We start from the raw sequence: 23,754 nt of genomic DNA on the forward strand, positions 1-23,754 counted from the left end.
TTTGTTACTTATTGTAACACATCAGGCTATACTAGTAATATTGTACACGGTATATTTTGTAAAACAAATTGTCAAAAAATAAGTGACCTCAGTACAGCACTTTGGTATTAGATAATTACTGAGAAGTGTTGGAATATTTTCCAAAAGGAAGTGGTGGAAACTTAGTCTCTTGGGATATTTAAAACAAGACCAGACAAGACACTAGAAAATGTACTGTCAAGAACATTTTGCATCAGCAGGGGATAGACTGAATGACCTAATAGAGCTACTCTATTTTTAATTTCTATTAAGTGGGGACAGGCTATTCTGTTTTGCCTGTGGGTTAGAAATTGTGAATTACTGGTGCTAGCAGTAATAAAGAAATTAGCCCTCCGTTTCTCCAGGATGCGTTTCATCATATTGTAAACACAGATTACAATTATTTTGTTTTCTAGTGTGCCTCTTTTTCAGCTAAGGAACATGATTACAGATGTTGTCAGAACGTTAAAATTTATGTATGGTTCTTTGGACAGGTAAGTGCTTCCAAAGAATTTATTTTTAATAACTAATTTTGAGATTAACTCTCAGACAAGAGAGCAAGCTTTCATACCAAGTGTTTTTGCTTTTTGTATTTACATGGCTTTATTTACATGACTTTGCACTTTGCATTCTACAGCACTGGAAGCCTGATATCTGTATGTTGTCTTTTTTGTTCCAACCTTACTCTAATAAAATTCTTTTAACCTTTTTTGATAAGCAATATCTTTTTATTTTAAACAGCTTTGGTCCTGATCATGCAAAGATGTGCTTAACTTTAGGCATGTCATAAGATCCATTGAAGTCAGTGGGACCTATTCTTGTAGACTTTTAGATGAATCATAGTATTAGATTTTTACTAAAATGTACAGTCCATAATTTTTTACTTTACTTCAGGCAGAGACTGTCTTCCTCTGTGTTCAGAAATCACCTAGTACATTTTGAGAGCTATTGCAATTTTCAGTAATAATGCCAGTGTATGATGTTAGTATAACTGTATTCATTTCAGCATGAAAATCATAATAGTTATTTCTATTCCTATGTTAAATAGCAAAAAAAAAAAAATATGTTGTATTCTAGGCAGAATAATTTGTCATAAGATTGAGTCTCATGTTTACTTCAGTAAGCATGCATATATTGCTGCTTATACATGGGTAGTTTTCAAAGATACATGTATTTACATGTATCTCAGAGAAGAATCAAACTTTAAGAGACATTTGGAATAGTAGAATTTTTTCTCATTTTCTGAAGATAATATAAAGAACACAGTATTATCTTTGTATTTAAAATTGTTTTGATTGACATGTATTAAACAATAGTAAACTATGGCAGGTAAATAAAAAAATAATTAGATGACTAAAGAAAAGGAGCAGGTAGAGTCATCCAGGTCACCAAAGAGATTAATGTATTTTAGAGCCTCATCTCAAAATCTGCAATTTGCTGTAAAAAGTAAACTGCAAAACTATTGGTATTAAGAAGTACTAGTTGTTTTTCTAGCAAACCTTTTCATATTCTGGATACATGTACTGTATTGGGGTAACAGCCTTGTATTTTTTGTTGTTTAACACTGGATGATTTTTTTGGGGGGGAGGTTGTTTTATTTTGTTTTAATCCAAATGTAGTATCCTGCCTTGAAGCATCTGCTATAGAATAGAGGGTTATACAGACAAGTTACCAGTCTCTTGATGTTATTCTAACTTCCAGTTTATGTTTGTTCAGTGCTTTTTGCCAGGTGGAAAATGTTTCTCGCTTGGATCATTTTTTCAACCTGTTCTTCCAGAGAGCAATTCAGCCTGCCAGACTCAACTCGAATGCCAGCCCCAGTGCTCAGCACTACGATAGCTGCAGTGCTTTGCTTTTAGACAATCTACCAGGGGTACGCTGGCTAACGTTGCCACAAGAAATCAAGGTAATCTCCTTTGCAAATCTCTTAAGAAGGACTTTTACATGACAGGGTAAACATTTGACAAAAGCAGTTTACTTACCAAACTATTTTCTATGTTTCTTTCCAAGATAGCTTTTGCTGTTATTTCTGAGGTGTAATTGAAACAAGGGCTTCCACTAACCCAGGCCATCTTTTCTTCCTATCTGCTCCTTCTGTGGAGCAATAATGCTGAATTTGGAACCCCACCTACATTTCCATAGGCAACAGGTGCTGCTGTAAACAAAGCTTAGTGACGTCTCTCAAAAATCAGGTAAAAAGAGAAGATGAACAAAAAGAAGTTAACAAAACTCCTTGTTTAACAAAAACGTCTTCAATATGTAGCAAATATAGTAGGAAAAACAGTTGATGATACATGCATTTGTTTCATTCTGACCATTTAAACATTTTTCCAGTGGGCAATCTTCTAATCTTTAATGTAAAATTTTATTTGAGCAATTTGTGTTGCAGGAGAGTTGCAGCCAGCTGCTGTAAAATCTGAAGAGATGGTCACATGGCATTTGTTTGGCAACACATTGGTGCAGCTTCAATGCATCATTTTTCTGTGTCTAATTCCCCTCAGATTCAGGCAGGATGTTTGGTTTTCTGCACTAAACTGCAAGGTGGTGGAGGGTTTGAAAAGAAAAGATGAAGTATTCTGAACAGCATAGAGAGCTTGGAGTCTTACATCTAAACCTCTTCTTCCTGAATCTTCCTGAAAGGCTAAAGTTGGGGATACTGGAAATTCCCCCACAGCAGAAGGAAAATCACAGTGTAAAGAAAAAGAACCTCAAGGATAACTTTGTAATCAAAAGCCAATTACTAGACCTAAATCTGTTTCCATAAGCCCTACTATTACCGTTTCTCCGGCTTACCTCATGTCTACGCTGCAGAATTTAATGTGCTGGAGCAATGTGTTATAACACAACAGGAACACAACTGTTTTATAATACAGCATGGTCTTGCCTTATGGGTGGTCAGGTTCTGTAGCATGGTCCCAACATGATTTGGTTCTTCCCACATATGCAGTTCAAACTATAATGTAGTTGGCCCGCAATCTTGTTATAATACATGGCCCCAGCATAGTACATTTTGCAGTGTAGAAAGGACCTAATCTTTGGGGAGAGTTTTGGGAAGAAATTTAATAGAAATGCATTTGGGGTAAAGACCAGTAATTGGGCTTTCATTACAAAAGTTATTCCTGAAATATTTTTTTTCTTTATGTTGTATGTATATAGGTCAGCTCTTGTTTTGTGTTTTTAATAAACACTTACTTTTGTATAAACTTAGTTTATAACATAGCAAAACATTAGACTAGGTAACTAGTTTGTTTTACCTTATCTTGTGTCTGCTGTTAACTATATGGAAGTGTAACTAAGGAAGGAGAGAAACATTCTAATTTGATTTTACAGAGGTCAAGAAACTCAACTTTACCTGAGCATTGAATACAAATGAAATAACCTCTGTTTGATGGCAGTATATATTTTATTACATTTTCTTTCTAAGAGTAAAAGACCAATTTCCTTTGTTATGAGCAACCTTTAGGCTTCCAAAAGCAGGCAGGGAGCTGACTATTTAGGATATAAAATAAAAATATTTGTTAAAAGACCACAGTAGAGAGGGTGTGAGGGTGTTTAAACACAAACAAACAAAAATTTTCCATATCCCTTAATCGCGCTACCACTCTCCATCTTTTTCTTTTCATCTTCATATCATTTCATGGATTCCAAGGCCAGAAGGGAACATAGTAATCATCTAGTCTGACCTCCTGTATAAAACAGGCCATAAAACTTCACAAAATAGTTCCTAGAGAATATATTTTAGAAATGCATCAATCTTCATTTAAAAATTGCTAGTGATAGAGAATCCACCACAACCCTAGGTAAATTGTTCCAGTGGTTAATTATTCTCACTGTTAAAAATGTATGACTTATTTCCAGTTTAAATTTGTCGAGCTTCAACTTTCAGCCATTGGATTGTATTATACCTTTCTCTTCTAGATTGAAAGCCCATTATTAAATTTTTGTTTCCCATGTAGGTAGTTATAGACTATAATCGAGTTACCCTTTAACCTCTGTGTTAAACTAAATAGATTGAGGTCCCATAAATCAGATTTTCTAATCCTTTAATCATTCTTGTGGCTCTTGTCTGAACCCTTTCCAATTTATCAACATCTTTCTTGAATTGTGGGCACCAGAACTGGATACAGCAGTCACACCAGTTCCAATACATAGGTAAAATAACTTCTCTACTCCTTGAGATTTTCCTGTATATGCATTCAAGGATCACATTAGCTCTTTTGGCCAGAGCATCACATGGGAACTCATGTTCAGCTGATTATTCATGCAATCTTTTTCAGAGTCACTGTTTCCAAGGATAGGATCTCCCATCCTGAAAATAAGGTCTACAGTCTTTGTTCCTAGATGTACGCATTTACATTTAGCTATAATAAAATGCATATTGTTTGCTTGCTCCCAGTTTAGCAAGCAATCCAGATCGCTGTGCTTTAATAACCTGTCCTCTTCATTATTTATCATTCCCCAATTTTTTGTGTCATCTGAAAACTTTATCAGTGATGATATCTTTTCTTCCAGGTCATTGATAAAAATGTTAAATAGCATAGGGTCAAGAACAGATTCCTGCAGGACTCCACTAGTTAACACTTAATGATGATTCCGTATTTGCAGTTACATGCTGAGACATATCAACTAGCCAGCTTTTAATACATGTTATGTGTGTCCTGTTAATTTTATATCATTCTATTGTTTTTAATCACAATGTTATGCAATACTAAGTCAAGTGCCTTGCAGAAGTCCAAGTACCCCATTATAGGCAATACAACAGTATGTTTTGATCATGGAAGTCCTGTATAAATTTGGATTTCCTTGACTGACATATCCATTGATTATATATATGCGCTGCATCTCACTGGTGCAACTTGACTGCTACTTTATCTTTTTGCAACCTTAGTGAAGGTAGACCAATTACTCTGCAGCCCCTAGTCCCATTTGAAAGCCCCAGTGGTATGTGACATTGATATAGAGCTGACAGAATAGGTAAGTATGTGTAAGTACATATACATTCTATCCCTGTGTACTTAGTTTTTTTTATGTAGAAAGCTTTATTCCTGATGGGTGGTGACTTCAGCTCACAAAGTGTCAGGCTGTAATGACTCAAAAAATGGTGCTGTTGTCCTCCCTTGGCTCACTGGTAAAAGTACTTTCTGAGTCAGTCATACTGCAAACATTCTTCCCATCCTCCCAAGTTAGACCATTCTTCACTCACTGTGTGAAAAGGAAAGTCCCTTGCTTTTATGTAAAGGTGACTGAAATGTTTTGAAAATCCAGCCAAATTTCTTCTTAGTTTTGAAATAAAGTAGACCAAGGTGATTGTTGAACTTCATTTTTCATTGCTGTTATCTATCACACCTACAAATCCAAGGTCCTGTTAAGGCATATTCAGTCAGCTGAATGTCACTAACTGTGGCCAGACACTACTGTGCTCCTGTCCTGAAGGTGTGAAGGACAGCCACAAGAAGTTCTTTGACAAAGCACTAAAGCAAGAGTCTAAGGGTATGTCTACACTGCAATAAAAACCCAGGGTCAGTGGTTCCACTAAGTCAGCAAACCTTGGATTTTAGACCCCAGGCCTCGAATGTCTACACTGATTTCTGAGCCTAGGTTGAGAATTGGCCCAGGGTACCAGGGTCCACACCACAGGATGCAGGCCTAAGTCCAACCAACCATAACCCAGACTTCCAAGTTCCTCCCAGAATGTGACTGTTGCTGCCCTTTGTTCATGGTTCAGTCTGGAAAAACTTGATTGTCCATCCCCATGCGTCACAGGAAGTTTGAGCAGCCCACCAAAACATCCTGCCAAGCCATCATTTTGTTCTGCACACTGCCAGCAACCTGGAGGAGTTACCATTAGAAGAATGTCTCCTGCTTGCACTTTCATTCTTGTTTAAGGAAATGGGCAAAGCTTCCATAGTCACTGGTGGACATTCCAGTTATGTTTTCTGATCCACCAATGGTACCTGACAGAGCTAAGGATGGAAGACGACACAGACATGGCAGACTTGAATTGGCTGATGCTGCTTATGACACAGCATGCTTATGATGCTGCTTATGATGCTAATGCCCCCTGCATAGACCAGGGGCCTTCTGGAGTAGGGCCACCAGCACAGACTGGTGGGACCATATACTCATTCATATGATGTCCAACAGTGTGTACAGAACTTTTACATAAAGAAAGCTACATTTCCAGAACATTGTGAGCAGCTTGTTCTGACCCTCCAGCATCAAGACACATGCATGAGGGTGCCCATGCCAGTCTAGCAGTGGGTTGCTATAGCTGTTAGGAAGCTGATTACCCTAGATTGCTACGAGTCCATTGTCTACCAGTTGGTGTTGGAAAGTCAACTGTGGGTAAAGTGATGGCAGAGGTTTCTGAGGCAATCGGACGTGCAGTTTACCCCAAGATGGCAGGCATTAAAGATGTTCCTGAAGTAATCGCTGGCTTGGAGAGAATTGGATTTCCAAACTGCACCAGGGCCACTGATGGGACTCATGTGCCCATTGTTTGCCCTCCTCAAAGAGTATGTGAGTACATAAACCACACGGGGTATTACTCCATTGTTAGGCAGACCCTAGTAGACCACAGAGGCTGCACTGAAGAAGTTCATAATACCAGGATTTTCTGCCAATCAGGAGTCTACATTCATGGACAGGCTAGGAGTCTCTTCCATCAAATGACATTGTCATAAATGGAGTTACTGTTTCCACAATTATTTTTGGAGAGCTCATGTGCTCCCTTTTGCCTCGGCTTATGAAACAATATCCTGATCTCAGAAACAAAAGAAGGTTTAATTACACTCTCAGCAGGAATAGAATGGTGGTTGAATGTGCATTTGGCAGATTGAAATCCTGCTGGCACTGCATACAGACTCTTTGGATGCCAGTGTCATTAGTGCTGTCGACATTACTGTGGCTTGCTGTGCACTTCACAATCTTTGTGAAGCCAAAGCTGAGCCATTTTCCCCCTGAATTAATCCATCATAGTGACAGAGTGCTGAATCAGTGCACTCAGGCAGAAAGTGTAGCTACCACAGCTGGAGCTGGATGCACCCGGGCAACAGGAATTAGGGATGCTTTGTGCTCCCACGTCATGAACTTTCATGAATGTACTTTGTACAATGCTTTCATTAAGTAAGGTGGGGGGTTGATTGTCATGCATGATACTTCTGAATGACATGACCACTTATGAAATGGGAGTGTGGGGTGAGGAGTGGAAAACTTTAGATTAACACATAAGGGTTGATGCAGGTATCTGTATTGAGAAATAGTGTTTGCATACAACTTCCAAGTTGTCCCTTATAATGTGTTTATCTTTATTATTTGAAATACACACATAAAATGATGCTGTGATGGTAATACAATTTTGTGATAGAATACAAACTTTTATTTTTGAACATTTATTAGAAAAGCACAATGCTAAACCATTGCCAGCCAGGTCAGCTGCCATTAACACACCAAAACACACCTGTAACACTAAAACTTCTAACGAAACCATGAGCAAAGTGCATGAACAGGAGCAAATAGTAAAACAATTTCCAAGATGGAAACCCTCTACTGTGGTGTGTCACCTGACCCCCCATTCTCCTTTCCCTTCCTTACACATTTACTGTGCACTGGGCAATGGAACGGAGAGGTTCAACATGGGGGATTGCATGGGGTACATTTGACCTATATGTCCACTGATTGCATGGCCCACCCAGCCATAGAACTGTCCAAACTGTTCCTAGTCTGTAGCACATTGCACAGAGGAGGAGACTCAGGCCACGGGATAGACAGAGCAGGAGCTTTCAGTCTTGCGGCTGTTAGCAGAAGCAGCCCCTTGAACAGTTTTTTCTGCTGTGCTCTGTCTTCCTTCCTCAACCGCTGTTCGTTTTCTGTGAAGCACGTGTCTGTTCCTGTACTGGACTCCTGTCTCCAAGCTGTACAGCCAGCCAGAGCCTTTCTGCTTGCCTCTCTTCTTTCCTTTCCACTTGCCCTGAGTCCCTCACTCTTGAGTATTGGACATGCTTGTTGGCTCTGTCCAGAATGTTAGCCATAAGTTCATCATGGAAATGCTTCCTTTCAGACCAGTCCACAGTAGTACAATGACCCAGGTTTCTACTGGAGTATGGGAAAGCTGTCAGGGTACTATGGTCTGTAGAGGTCAATGGGCTTGGACGGAGACAAGACACAGAAGATGGACTCAATGGACTCAGTGACTGAGCATAGAAAAATTCCTTTTCAAACTCCAAGGACATAGAATGTTACTTCTGTGAAGCTGTACTTTATATTGTTAGAGGTACGCTTCAGCTCACAAAAGCTCCCTGGACACAGCCATGTTAATTGCAATAAAAAACATGCATAGAGAATGGTAAGTTAAAAATCACAACCACTTTTTTCTAAAAATTGCAGACCAATTTGGGCTTTGGGGGAGGGCAGTTGCTGTGGCATTCTATATAAGCCTCCTCTATCATTTCAGGCATTCCACATTTTGGAGGACGTAACAGTTCTTGTGGTTCCCAAGTGACAAGAAGAGGTTTTATTCGAAGCTACCAGTGGGAAGCCAGACACGTATGCCACTGAAGTATTCAAACGTGGTGAGTGAACAGCATTGCTATGAGTGGAGTGGGCTGGTCAGCTACCGAAGTGGCCCTGAAAAACATGCCCATCCCTGAAATGTGACTACTTATCTGGGGTTCCTGCTACAGGAAAAGTTTGCCGCTACCAGCACCTGGGATTGGGCAAAATTCATGAGGAAATCAACAGGATGTTGCTTTAGTGTCTGCACTGATTGGTGTCTCTCCCCAGCTTCTGATACATACTGTGATGACTGCATGCAAACACATGAACTCCACTGGCATCTCCCTTCTTCACTCCTACCCCAACTTCTGGACTGCATTCAAACCTCCATATGTATTTCAGACAAATGATTTCATCCCACATAGACCACATGGACTGCATTTAACTGATATGGACTACAGTTGTAAATGGACTACATTTCAACCTCCCTCCCTTCCCTAGTTCACTGTTTGCAGGCAATACAGAGCAGCATGCTAACAGGGAAGGCAATATAAAGGTTTTTATTTTTAACAAACAAGCATGTCCTAGCAAAAATATGTGCTTTTCTAATAAAACTTCCCTTTTAAAGGCTTTTTTTTTGCAGATTGCGTGTCTCCATTTTGAATTCCACTTGGTTGGTGGGGGAAGGGAACACCAAGAAACTGGCATGCAATCTGCATTAGTGGATACACACTGCTACCTGGGGCTTGTAATAAGTTTCTGCATTGGTTCATAGAACGGAAATCTCTCCGTAGCTATATTCATAAACACACAAACTGAGCCAAAATCTTATCCAGATCCAGGGAAACGTCTGCCTCTTCCTTTTCTGATGTCGGTTCCCCAGTGCACTGCTCCTCCAGTGAGCCATCAGAAAGTTTCTTCAAGTATGACCCCAGGATGTGCTGCAGCTGTTCGTGCAGCAAAGCCTCTTCAGGAACCAGTTTTATCACCAGAGTCATTTTGGTGACCTCATCCAGCACTTGCTGCTGGTTCCCATCTCTTCCCATGTTAGATTCTGGGGTTTGCAGGTCACCCTCCCAGCTGACCAAGTCATCATGCACCACTCGGCTCCATGTGAGGCACAGTACCCAGCACTTTGTCAAAGTCCTCATAAAACTGGCATGATGATAGTGAGTTCCCAGAAGTGCAGTTCTGGCCCCTGGCTTTGCAGTAGTCTGTCTTGAGCCACTTAATCCGCTGCCTGCACTGGTCACCAGTAGATATGACTCTAAAGGCTTGTCTACATCACAGATTCTCAACCTGTGGTATGCATACCCCTCGGGTATGTGAGACATAGGCAGGAGGTACCCGGGGAAAAATAGAGTGAAGGGGAGGCGGGTGGCAGCAGCTGACTTCTGGGGAAGCCAGGCGGGAGCTGCCCACTTCCCACCCGGTTCCAACTCCCAGATGGGAGGTGGGCGGCAGCCACCACAGTCCTGGAAAGCCAAGCTGCAGCTGCCCGCTTCCCGCCCTGTCACAGCTCCCAGCTGGGAGGCAGGCAGCAGCCCCCAGCTTCTGGGAAAGGCAGGTGGCAGCTCCCAGCAGGGAGATGGGCAGCAGCTGCTATAGTCCTGGGAAGCTGAGTTGCAGCCACCCGCTTCCCGCCCAGTCCCAGCTGGGAGGCAGGCGGCAGCTGCCAGCTCTTGTGGGAGGTGGGTGGCAGCTGCCCGCTTCCTGCCAGGTCCCAGCTCCCAGGTGGGAGCCCGCTGGCAGTCTCCTGCATCTTGTGAGCTTGGCTCGCAGCTGGGTGGCAGCCACCCGCGCCCCGGCTCTGAGCCGAGGGACAGCCTCCAGCACTCTGGCTTGAAGATGGTCAGCAGCCACCTGCCCACATTCCTGGGTCCCAGCCGGCGTGGAAGCCTCTTCTGCCCCAGCTTGGATTGGGTGGCAATCGCCTACCTCCTGGATTGGCAGCCAGGCGGCAGCCGCCTGCAACTTGCTCAGGTGGCAGCTCCCCTCCCTGGCTCAAAGTCCAGTGCCAAGAAAACTTGTCAATTTCACTGCTGTAGCTGAGCAGTGAAATTGACAACTATGACAGCCCCAGATTTTACCAGTTACCCTCTTTTTCCTGTCTCTCTCTCTCACCCTCCTTCCCTGTCTTTCTCACCCTTTCCTCCTCTCAAATCTATAGCAAAAAATTTGGCACAGCGCTTTATATTCCCAGCATTGGCATGCCGCTCAAAGCCTCCTAACTTTGGCCAACATCACTTCTAGCCCAGGTACATATTTGAGCTGTGCACTCCTGGTGTAGAGGTGGTAACCCTACTCACACTAGATCTGACATCTGTCATATCACGACCTTATATATTCAGCCCTTCTCCCAACATATGGCTCACATTAGTCTGTAAATATAATTGAGTGTTGGGGTACTTATTCAAATTTTCAGAAGTTAGAGGGTACTTGCTACTTAAAAGGTTGAAAAACACTGGTCTACATGGTACAGCAAAGCACACCAGAGGGGTGTGATTTATAACACATGTTACACTCTAATTGCCCTGTTAACGCATTTTAAAATATGCCAGCAGGGTCTACATGGGACAGTTAGAGCACTTTACAAATCACACCTCTCTAATGCATTTTGCCAGCACCCTGTAGACAAGCCCTAAAACAGATGCTTTATTATTAATCTGGATAAAATGAGGAGGCATTCTGTGGATAATGAACAACAGAATGTTTTGCACATGCCTATCTTCTTCCACAGACCTCAAAATCTTTTTAGAAAGATGGGTAAGCATGATTACACCCAATATGTAAATGGGAATGTGGAGACAGAGAGAGGTTAAGTGCATGCCCACTGGTTATACAGCAACTAAGTGGCAAAGTTGAGTATGGAACTCAGGTAGTCCACAGTTCCCTACAATAGTGAGCTTGACTACATGTTGACTACACATTTAAAAAAAAAAATCTCCCCTGTCAGTCTTTTCCCCTGAAGATATTTAATTACAGATCGATTCTCACAAACCCAAATACCCCACGGAGTTGTAAAGCCTGATTTGGTTGTATTTTTTTTTATAGTCACTCAAAAGAAACTGGTGGTAAGAGAGAACAGAGGCCGAATGCTGTCAGTGGCTTTAAGAATCTTAACTATAGGAATTCTTGTTGGGTCTCTGCTCCTAGCAGAATCTAGGATCATGGCTCTGTTGTATTGTTTTTTCCCTATTACCTAAACAAGTCAATGCAGTGCTTCCACTGGAACACATTCACTACTGTGCCTGGTTGATTCCATGTCTGTAGATTCGGGGCGGGTGCCGGGGTTAAATTTAACAAGTAGAGAAAAAAGGCATCAATAGAATGAATATATTACTTAGAAATAGAGGGCCTTATGTTACCCTCTGATGCCTGATGAGGAGAGAAACCAAAGGAGCAGCAATAATGGAAAAGATGAGCCTGTGTGTCATTCTTCTCCTTGCCTGGAATGGCAGCTGTTCCTCTGCATGACTACAGCATATTCCAGCTTATATGTGATGCAGTGGCAGGGATGAGGTGGTCTGGCAGAGCTGAGGAGCAGTTGCTCTAGACCACATGGTCCCCTTGGAAATCTATAGATGTCTCCACTGAGTTAAGTCTGCTCCTTGTAGCATAAATTTGCAATTTATGGTTCTATCTTCGAGTGATTGTTCATATGCATTCCAATATAGGTGTGTGCGCGCCCCATGCACAGATTCCCGGAACTTTTTTCCCTAGCAAGCCCCACAAGGTCAGCCCAGGAGCCCCCTGGAATGCCGCGCTCAGATTGCAGTATAAAGGGCGCTGCTGGCCCTGCGGGCCCCCAGTTCCTTCTTTCCGCCTGTGATGGTTGCTGGAACTACTGCTGGTTGCTACTGTCTGCAAGTAGCATTCGTTACCCTAGCTTGTTTGTTCGACTGTTCTTTGAAGTTCTAGTGTTAGAGTGTTAAGTAGTGTTTATAGTCAGTTAAGTAGTTAGAGTAAGTACCCTTAGGGGTTCCTGCTGAGCCATGCCTGGCTCTACGGGCTTTAAAAGCTGTGACCTCTGTGATAAAGCCTTTCCCGTGAGTGATCCTCACAACCACTGCCTCCGATGCCTCAGGGAGCAGCATAGGAGAGACAAGTGCCGGATCTGTAAGGCCTTTAAGCCCCGGACGCAAAAAGAGAGGGACGCCAGGCTAACGGCCATCTTGATGGAATCCGCGCTCCGGCCAGCGTCTGAGCCATCGTGGTCCCCGACGGCACCGAGCGTGTCGTCGGTGCGGAGTGCTCCTCCGACACCGGCACCGGCACCAAAGCTGAAGGTGCCCAAGATGAAAAAGCGGCCCAAGGCTGCACCTTTGGACTCCTCCCTGCAACCGGGACAGCAGAGAGAGATCAAGGAGACGTCCCAGCCACATGCTATGGAGGTTACTCCGGCACCGGCGTCTCCACGCAGGGAGCCTCCCCCGACTCCTGGGGGTGGGGGAGCGCCCCTGCAAGGGCCGTCGACACCGGAGGTGTTCACTGCGGCACGCGCCCTCATGGCCATGCCCACGCCTCCGTTCCCCCCTTGGCCGAGGGCTCGGGGACCTGCATCTCGGGGCAAACCCACGCTGGGTGGCCCCGGTGGGTGGAGACGTCCACAATCTAAGTCTCCTCCCAGACGGTCACGGAGGGTGGAGAGCGTTGGCTCCCTTCCGAGCTCTGACTCTAGGTCGTCGAGCGCCTCGGCACCGTGGCACCGTGGGCAGTCGCGAGGCTGGCACCGGAGTCATCAGAAATCCAGCTCCGACCCCGGCAGGGACCGCAGTTCGGGCTCGCCATTCCAGATCCCTGTCCTGCAGCCGCAGCCGATCCAGGGACAGCAGCCCACTGTCGCCGGTCCGGGCATCACCACCGGCACCGACGGCACTGAGGGTCCAGGTACCGGCCTCCGCACCAGTCCCAGACTTTATGGCAACGCCATCCTTCATGGTCCCACCACCCATGCCAGCACCGGCAGCCCCGGCACCGACAGCCCCAGCACCAACAGCTGTGCAGTCCAGATCTGCTCCATGCAGCCATCACTGATGCCGGTCCCGATCTCGAGGGGGCAAACAGCATCACAAGACATCTCGGCGCAGGGGCAGGTCCTCGACCTCTTCTTCGGCTTCGACTTCCCGCCGGCACCGAAGGCATCGGCGCCGGTCGACATTTTCGTCCTCGTGAAGCCGTTCACTGTACCGTAGTGGCAAGCGTCACTCTGATGGCTCAGGTGGCCGGCACGCTACAGCGCACCAGCCGCACCCCATCCCGGTACCGGTATGGGGCCAAGGGCCATGGCAATGGCCTTACTGGGGCCCATGGAGCGCACAAGTGGCCCAGGGCATTGCGTCGCTACACTCCTCGGCGGCCCCGCCGGCACCCCTGCCAGTTAAGCCAACCCAAGGGCCTGATACAGAGGAAGACTCAGATCCTGAGCAAGGCCCCTCTGCAGGGCCCCTTCCTCAATCCTCCTCCTCGTCTCTGGACGATGTAGCGGCCAGGGATTGCAAGGCTCCCCTATTTGACTTCCGGGCCAATCAAAACCTTCTAAAAAGGGTCGCTGAGAACTTGGGCATGGAACTAAAAATCATGTCCGAGGAAGAGGACCCCCTCTTTGGGCCATCAGGGTCGGCGGGCCCTTCAAGAGCGGCCCTCCCTGTACACGACAGGGTTATGAAAATTGCCAAAAACCTCTGGCAAACCCCGTCCTCTGTACCTCCTACTTCCAAGGGGGCAGAGAGGAAATATTACGTCCCTAAAGAGACCTTTGAATTCCTCTATAATCACCCGACGCCGGGGTCTCTAGTGGTTGACGCAGCCAATCAGAGAGAACGCCAGGGGAACCAAGGGAATACCCCGAAAGATAAGGATGGGAGGAAACTAGACCTCTTTGGGAGAAAGGTCTACTCCACTGCAGCATTGCAGTTCAGAGTAGCGAATCACCAGGCTCTGTTGGGGAAATATAATCTCAACCTCTGGTCATCACTACAGAGATTCGTATCGGCATTACCACCTGACCAAGCGGCTGATTTTGCCACGGTGACCCAAGAGGGAGAAGCTGTGGTGAATACGGCCCTGCAGTCCGCCAGTGACGCGGCGGACACAGCTAGCAGGGCCATGGCATCGGCTGTCGTCATGCATCGTTGCTCCTGGCTCCAAGCGTCAGGCCTGTCACAAGAGGTCCAGCAAGCCATACAGGACCTCCCTTTCGATGGCACCGGGCTATTCTCCGAAAAGACAGACAAGAAACTACATGCCCTAAAAGACTCTCGGGCTACCCTGAAGTCCCTAGGGCTGTATACCCCCCAGTCCTCGAGACGTCAGTCCCGGCCTCAAGCCCAGAGGCAACCGCCCCCTCCGCCGAGACTGGCTCCCCGACCCACCCAGCCAAGGAGAGGTCAGCATCGCTACCGGGGGCCAAACAGAGGAGGCCGGCAGGGGTCCTCTACTGGGGCCCAGCAAGGGCCTCTTAAAGGGGGTAATCCCAATAAATGATTTTGATAGTGTACACGAGGGTGGCACTCTTCCTTTTCCCCTGGATCTTACCCGACCATTTGCGGAAAGGCTTCGACCATTCTATGCAGAGTGGGCAGCCATTACTATGGACCGTTGGGTCCTGGAGGTGGTTCTCAAGGGCTATGCCCTTCAAATCATGGCCTTTCCCCCTACCGCCCTCCCCCCCAGATTATTTTCCCTCAGGGACCCTGCCTACGAGCAACTCCTCGTACAGGAGGTTAATTCCCTCCTAGTGCTCGGGGCAGTGGAAGAAGTCCCAGTGACTGAGAGGGGGAGGGGATTCTATTCCAGGTATTTCCTGATTCCCAAGGCCAAGGGGGGGCTTAGACCCATCTTAGACCTACGGCGTCAGAACAAGTATAGCAGACACATCAAGTTCTGCATGGTCTCCCTCGCCTCCATCATTCCTGTCCTAGATCCAGGGGACTGGTACGCCGCCCTCGATCTAAAAGATGCATACTTTCATATCTCTATATTACCTGCCCATAGGAGGTTCCTGAGGTTCGTGGTAGCGGCGTGCCACTACCAGTTTGGGGCCTTGCCCTTTGGTCTTTCCCCAGCACCAGGGTCTTTACAAAATGCATGGCGGTGGTGGTGGCCTACCTGGGCGACTGGCTGATCCGGGGCAAGTCCAGGGCCCATGTGAGGAACAGCCTGGGGTTTACTTGCGCAACATGCACCAGACTGGGGCTGCTCATCAATGAGCAGAAGTCCACGCTTACCCTGGTGCAGCGTATATATTTTATTGGGGCCATACTGGATGCTATACAGGCCAGAGCCTTCCTCCCACAGCCTTGATTTGAGGCAATGGCGGCCATACTATCCGATCTCCACAGGTCCCCCACGACTACAGCCAGACACTGTCTGTTGGGACACATGGCAGCCTCTACGTATGTGGTGAGGCTGGCTCACCTCAGGCTTAGGCCTCTCCAGGCGTGGTTGGCCTCAGTGTATGTGCCAAACAGACATTCACTGACTAGAGTGGTCATGGTTCCCCCACAGGTGGTGTCATCCCTCAATTGGTGGAGGGACCCAAGGGAAGTGATGAAGGGAGTCCCGTTCAGAGACTTGGCCCCATCAGTGACTCTCATCACAGATGCATCAGATGTGGGATGGGGAGCCCACATCAGCCGTCACCTGGGCACCCAAGGGCTATGGTCACCCGAGGAGAGAGCTCTGCACATCAACATACAAGAGCTCAGAGCAGTCCAATTGGCCTGCAAGGCCTTCCTCAGATTCCTGAGGGCAGGGTGGTCCATGTCCTCACGGACAATACGGTGGCCATGTTTTATGTGAACAGGCAGGGGAGAGCGCGCTCCTTAGCTCTTTGCCAGGAGGCTATCCGACTATGGGACTTTGTAGTGAGGCACGATTTTCATTTATAGGCCTCTCACCTGCCCAAGGTCAGGAACAACAAGGCGGACCGCCTCAGCAGGTCGTTCTCACCCTGCCACGACTGATCACTGCACCAGGATATAGTGACTTCCATTTTCCAAGAGTGGGGTGTTCCCCAACTAGACCTGTTCATGTCAGCCTGGAACAGGATATGCCCGAGGTTTTGCTCGCTCCGGGGTCGTAAGCCGGGCTCCCTGTATGACGCGTTCCTTATAGACTGGAAGGGTGGCCTGATGTATGCATTTCCCCCCATCCCGATCCTGCCCCAAGTCCTTCTCAAAATCAAGAGGGACAGAGCGAACATCATTCTGATCACCCCGGCGTGGCCGAGACAGCATTGGTACAGCATGCTGCTCGACCTCTCCATCACCGTGCCAATTCCGCTACCCAGGCGCTACGACTTGCTCTCCCAGGACCAGGGGCGCCTGCTGCACCCAGACCTGGACTCCCTCCACCTGACGGCATGGAGACTCTGTGACTGACGGAGGGAGAGAGAGCCTGCTCTTTACAGGTCCAACGGGTTTTGCTGGGTAGCAGGAAATCGTCCACACAGGTTACGTACAGAGCCAAGTGGAGGCGGTTTTCCTGTTGGGCAGAGTCTAGGGGTATACAGCCAAGTTTCTCGCCTATACAGGCGATCTTGGAATACCTGCTGCACCTTAAGCTTCAGGGCCTAGCTCTGGCTTCCCTGAAGGTGCACTTGGCAGCCATCTCGGCCTTCCACCAGCCAATGGAGGAGCGGTCCCTGTTTTCCCATCCCATGTCAGTTAAGTTCCTTAAGGGGGTGGAGAGGACCTTCCCTCAGGTCTGGGACCCGGTGCCACCCTGGGATCTCAACCTGGTCCTTACCATGTTGACGAGACACCCCTTCAAGCCCATGGCCACATTCTCCCAACTCCTCCTGTCTTGGAAGGTAGTCTTCCTGGTGGCCATTACATCGGCTAGGAGGGTCTCCGAGATAAGAGCTTTGACCTCGGAGCCCCCCTACATGGTTTTCTATAAGGATAAGGTCCGGCTGAGGCCCCACCCGGCTTTCCTGCCTAAGTTGGTGCCTCAGTTCCATTGTAATCAAGATATCTTCCTCTCCGTGTTTTTCCCTAAACCACACGGTTTGGAGGAGGAGTGGAGGTGGCATTCGCTGGATGTCAGACGAGCCTTGGCCTACTACACTGAGTGGACCAAGCTCTTCCGGAGTCATTGCAGCTGTTTGTAGCAGTGGCTGACCGGATGAAAGGCTCGCCAGTCTCCACCCAGCGAATCTCCAACTGGATTACCGCCTGCATCAGAGCCTGCTACGAGCAGGCGGGGGTGTCCCTTCCGGGTGCTGTGAAGGCGCACTCAACCAGAGCTCAGGCCTCATCCGCGGCCTTCCTGGAGTGAGTGCCTCTGCAGGACATCTGCAGAGCAGCGACCTGGTCGTTGGTCCACACCTTCACGTCGCACTACGCCATCGTGGAGCAGGCAAGAGAAGATGCGGATTTCGGCAGAGCCGTGCTGACAAGAGCAGGTCACTGATAACTCCTACCCACCTCCAAGGTATGGCTAAGTAATCACCTATATTGGAATGCATATGAGCAATCACTCAAAGATAGAAAACAAGGTTACTTACCAGTAACTGTTGTTCTTCGAGTTGTGTTGCTCAAATCCATTCCAAACCCACCCCCCGTCCCTACTGTCGGAAAGAAGGAACTGGGGGCCCACGGGGCCAGCAGCGCCCTTTATACCGCGATATGAGCGCGGCACTCCAGGGGGCTCCTGGGCTGGCCCTGCAGGGATTGCTAGGGAAAAAAGTTCTGGGAATCTGTGCACGGGGCGCGCACACACCTATATTGGAATGGATATGAGCAACACATCTCGAAGAACAACAGTTACTGGTAAGTAACCCTGTTTTTCTGTTTCCAGCAATGGGTTAGTAATAGCATGTAGCTGCAGATGAAGAACCAAAGTCACCATGCCCATAAAGCCAGTTATACTGCCATAAGACTAGAGGGAGGCCAGAACAGTGCACCTGGGGCTAGCACACTGCATATAATGCCCGAGCATCTGTAGGGCTGGTGACAGGATTTCCCTTGAATCCTTGGATCATTCCCTTGAATCGTTAACAAGTAAGCCACTGCATTTTCCCTGCCAGCACTAATCCCAATCTGTCTCCCTGAAGAGATATGTCATGTTCTGTTCCAGTTTGGCCTGCTGCACTTTTTTCTCATAATTTGTCCCTTTTCTTATGTTCTGTTATGCAAAGGAAGGAGTCCAATTGTAAGAAGAAAAAAAATCCAATACTGTATAGATGAACTACAAATATCTACAAAATTCAGAGCCTGAATAATGAGTATCTAATTATATGAAGTGGGAAGTGTTTATTTTTAAAAATGTAAGGCTTTTGCATCCAATCAAATACATGTCCTGTAATTGCAGTGCACTCTTATATTCTGTTGACTATTGCCTCTTTCCTTTGTGCTCCTTCACACACTACTGTCTGTGAACTAAAGTAATAAACACAATTCATACAATTTTATATAAACCAAAACATTTGCTTTACAAAAGAGGCTATCTCCACTTAATTTAAAATACCTTGTTTCACTGATTTTTGTGTATGTAACATTTACTAAATATTCAGTCAGATAACTTGTGTCTCCAAAATAATGCCTGTTTAGACTGTATCCTTAAAATATGAAGAAACTCATTATAAAGTAATACATCATCAAACAGATTAAAAAATTCTTATTACACGACCAAAAGCAGGCTATTTCTGCCCAGTTATCAAATTGTTTATCTGCTGAAATCTACAAATGTGCAAACAAAGACTTGCTGCAAAGATTGCATGAGGTATTGTTGATCTGGTGGAAGGAAGAAAGTGTCCCGCAAGATTTTAAGGATGCTCATTTCATCCAACTCTATAAAAACAAAGGAGACTGTAATAGCCACAGTGGTATATCTCTTAACATAATAGGAAAAATCTTAAGCAGTATTTTTTTAACCTAGATTTCAAATATTAACTGAGAGAATCTATCCTGAGAGCCAGAATAGCTTCTACTTGGAAAGGTCCGCCATAGACATGGTCTTCTCTGCAAGTCAACTGCAGGAAAAGTGCAGAGAAGCGTGCAAAGACAATATTCCATTGTACATGGCTTTTACATATTTAACAAAAGCCTTTGACACAGTTAGTCGGTCAGGGCTTTACATTGTTCTGAAGAAGTTTGGTTGTCCTCTATATTGCTAAACCTTGTGAAATCCTTACATGATGGCATGAAGGCAACTGTTAAGGTATGAAAACCGAGAGTCTGACTCATTTAACATCAACAATGAAATGAAGCAAGGTTGTGTACTGGTTCCCACACTGTTTAATATTTACTTCTCATTCCTGCTTCAACATGCGAGAGGGGGTCTATCTTAGCTCTTGACAATGATGGAGCTTTGTTTAACATTGCAAGGTTCAGAGCTAAGACGAAGGTGAAGGGGATCATCATAAGGGACCTGTCTTTTGCAGATGATGCAGTCTCTGTGGCTCACAGCCCACAGCCCTATTATAATCCAGTCTGATGTCTTATTACCAAGTTCTCTGATTCATGAAAAATCTTTGGGCTAGCAATAAGCTTGAAGAAGGCTGTTATCATACACCAAGGCTCTTCAGAACCAGATCAGACTTTGTGATGATCGGCATCAGAGAAGGAAAGAATCTGCTGCTCAGATTCAGAGCACTACTAGTGTGTAGGTGTGCCTTACCTGTGGGCAGGACTGTCACTCGTGCATCAGACTCTGCAACCATCAAAGAACTCATTGACACATACTCCACACTCTGTGAAGAGCAATGGTGGTACTGACTTACTATCACATTGTGAATGTGAGTGAGATCTGTTTTGTGTTTCAGTACATTGCCACCTACAGGAACTCTTCTTGCATTGGAGATGGTTCTAAAATGATCCTACTTTTTTGTCATAACAACAAGTACACATGTCATTAACTTCTAACTTCTGATAAGGCTGCTTACAGCCCACCTGAGCTGCAGGAATTTTATGGCTTGGTGGATGAAATATACGGATTCCCTTTTAGTATAGTGATGCCAAATGACACAGATATATTTAGCAATAAATTTAGTCCTATTTATCCTGTGAAAATTGAATAGTATATCATATAACCTTTTACAGCATCTCAGTTCCTATATTTCATCCATAACATTGCTAGACTGTAAAGCAGTATCCCTGACAACAGGGAAATTCATTCACTTTTAACAGCCCTTCATCTAATTTACTGTTTTAACCTTTTATCTGAATTGTTAAACTGAACAGATGTCTATTTAATTGAAGGTTGAGGATTGCAGGAATACTGTACCAGACATTTAGCTTTACTAACACACTCATGCATTCAGTGGCTTTATTCTTGATCATGTCTAGCATTTTTATTACTATGACTTAATTTTTTTGATTTTGAAAATCCTACTCAGTTGTTTAAAAAAATTATAATCCAGTCTGATGTCAGATCAATGGAATTATAGTATTAAAGCTCTTGATTATGGCTTCTAAAATGGCTATTCAACAATTATTTCCACTACACACCTGTAGCAAGGCGCTGTGGCCTTCCTCGGAGCCTGGGCCCAAGGAAGGGTTGCGACACCCCTGCTGGGCAGAACAGGGCCCTACAGGCCAAACTGCCCAGCAACAGAGGGGCGGAGCCAAGGCAGGAAGGGGAACTATAAAAGGCCAGCCTAGCAGCTCAGTAAGTGGAAAGCTGCTGCTGGAGGCAGACGTGTCTTCCAGGAGGCTGTGGCCTAGGCCTAGGCCTAGGCCTGACCCAGACCCGGCGGCTGTTTGGAGCAACCATCCCACCAAGCGGTTCATCATCCAAAGATCAACCAAAACCTGCCCGGATTGCCGGGCCCTAGTGATTGGACAGGGTCGCCAGGCCCTAGTTGCTGGAACAAGCCACCCCAGACTCCTGGGTAGGAAATACCCCCTGAGACCGGCCCTGACCTGGAGGAGCTGCCTGACACCAGGGACCCCCAGGAGCTGACTGAACCCTGTGGACCGGAGGAACCTCTGGGACCTGGAGGAGCTGTCCTCCACTGATGACGCAGAGGAGTTCCTGGACCCGCCACCGGTTGACGGTGAGAGACTTGTGGGACTGCCACTCACCTTCTACCCCAGCGACCCGGAAGGAGACTGCTCCCTGCAGGTACCCGGGGGCAGGGTGGGAGGAAGTGGCCCAGGGACAGCCAACTAGCAAGTGGCTGAGTCAGGGGCTAAATCCCGTCAGCGTGTTACGGTTAGATCCCTGCTGACTCAGTGGCAAATGGCTTTGCCACTGATAGGGCCATGGGCTGGGATGCAGTGGAGTCGGGTGGGCCTGCGTCCCCCTCCCGCCTTCCCTAACCACCCTGGGAGTGCCTGCTGCCCTTGGAGCTTGCATTACTGGGGATATCGAGTGCTGCTGGCCCCACCTGCCTGCAAGGCCAAGGGCTCCAGACTGCTTCCCTGTGGGAAGGCCGAGGGCTATTGACTGCCCAATCAGCCCTGCCTGGCTTGCAGGCCAGGGACTGCAAACTGCTTGTCTGCCACACCCTACCTGAGGGCCGGGGGCACCAGACCACTTGCTAGCCCGCCCCGCTGGGGGCCAGGGCTAAAGACTTGTAAATAGGCACTGTTTATTCCCCTAAAGGAAAGCGCTGTGGCCTTCCTCGGAGCCTGGGCCCGAGGAAGGGTCACGACACCACGGCCGGACCATGCTACCGGCTTACACCATTGTATATATTATAAGCCTTTCTGAAATAACCTAGATTAAAGGAGGAATCTGAGTAGCGGATAGTTTCTGGACCATACAGTTAACTCAATAGTAGATACACGTCGGGATCCATTAAGCATATTACTTTATCGCTTAACCATGGGCTCATGAAAACACAGGAAAAGTACTAGGGAAAATTTGACTGTGGTATTTCTTTATTTGTAATATGTCCCTTTCTTGTTTATAAGCAGAGAAACTCAGGGAGTCAGTGTACAAATGAGTCTGAGAGCTGCCATTCTTTTCTCTCCATCCACCAGGATATGTGCATAAGTTTCCTGATTGAGGAGGAAGAGAGGAGATGCCAGTTCCTACCTGGATCAAGGAGGAGGTCCACAAGAGGGTGCATCTTGTGGCCTGTGCTGTTCATAAGATTTAGAACCATACAACATTCTGATTAAGAAGCTATCCTACAAAAAATCAGTATAGTTCATATAAAATGAAGTAAAACCTAGTTAACTGATAGATCTCAAAGTAATTGTAAATAGAGAGTCATTGTACTGTGGAGCATTTCCAATGGGATCCTACAGGAAACTGTTCTTGAACAAATGCAATATCAAAATCTTTATCAATTATCTGTAAGGAAATATAAAACCTTTGCTAGTAGTTTGCAGGTACTACAAACATTAGTAGAGTAGTAGTTAATTAGGACATATTTGTTCTACAGAGTGATCTGGATCACATGCTCTAGGCTCATTGGAACAATATGTGCTTTAATACAGCTAACTGCAGGTCCTTTGTCCAGGAACCAAGAATGCAGGTCACACTTATAGGATGGGAACTATATTTTGGAAAGCAGAGACTCAGATGAGTCATAGGGTTCATGATAGATAACCAGCTGAACATGCACTTCCAGTGTGACTCAGTGGCTAAGAGATCAAATGTGATCCTTGTATGGATAAGCAGGGGAATATGAAGTAGAAGTAGGGAGATATTATTACCACTGTATACTGCATTAGTTCAAAATGGTCCTTTCTGGCCTTAAAATCTATTATGACTTGAATTTATCTATGAGCAGATCTAATAGGTAAGGTGAGCACCAGCTGCAAGGGCACAATCTTATGTTCACTTGGAGTGAAGGTAGAGGTTGTCAGTTTATACAGCTGGACACTTAATTTCCCAAGATGTTGTTAGGGAAATTAATTGACAGCTAAAATATGAGTATATACTGTAATTCTATGCTGAAACTCTAAAGATACTGGATCCATGTATGATCCTAAGCACTGTAGCCTACAGAAAATCATCAGCTTGCACTGAATCAACTTGGCAAACAGAGCCTTTGTAAAGGAGAATGAAAGGTGCTTGCTACCTTGAAAAATGACATGTTGTATTCAAAAGATCAAGATTATTGTTTTTGGTCTTCATTGTGTGAATTCAATAAAACTCCTAATGTTTACAGTAGGGCATATTTTTCATTCACTCATGCTCTTTTAGTACTAGTTTAAAGTTTCATAATTTTTACAAGCAAACCTCATTATGTTTTGGTAGGAAGAGTCAAGACATGGGGAGTCAAAAATATGGCCATATAAGCAGCTGGCTATTAAATAAATTAAATGATTTTTAAAAAGT

General features: G+C 45.9%; 1 protein-coding gene across 1 annotated transcript in view; it reads left to right on the forward strand.

Annotated features, from left to right (window-relative positions):
* INTU (inturned planar cell polarity protein) overlaps positions 1-23,754 on the forward strand; it is a 91,739-nt gene that overhangs the window by 46,107 nt on the left and 21,878 nt on the right. Inside the window, exons 7-8 of the mRNA XM_067530172.1 lie at positions 435-512; positions 1,735-1,924. Coding sequence (XP_067386273.1) covers positions 435-512; positions 1,735-1,924 — 268 coding nt within the window. The remainder of the gene's footprint in view (positions 1-434; positions 513-1,734; positions 1,925-23,754) is intronic.

Source organism: Emydura macquarii, unplaced genomic scaffold (assembly GCF_026122565.2).
Source record: "Emydura macquarii macquarii isolate MOO-44397 ecotype Brisbane River unplaced genomic scaffold, CSIRO-AGI_Emac_v2 contig_3044, whole genome shotgun sequence".
NCBI lineage: Eukaryota > Metazoa > Chordata > Testudines > Chelidae > Emydura > Emydura macquarii.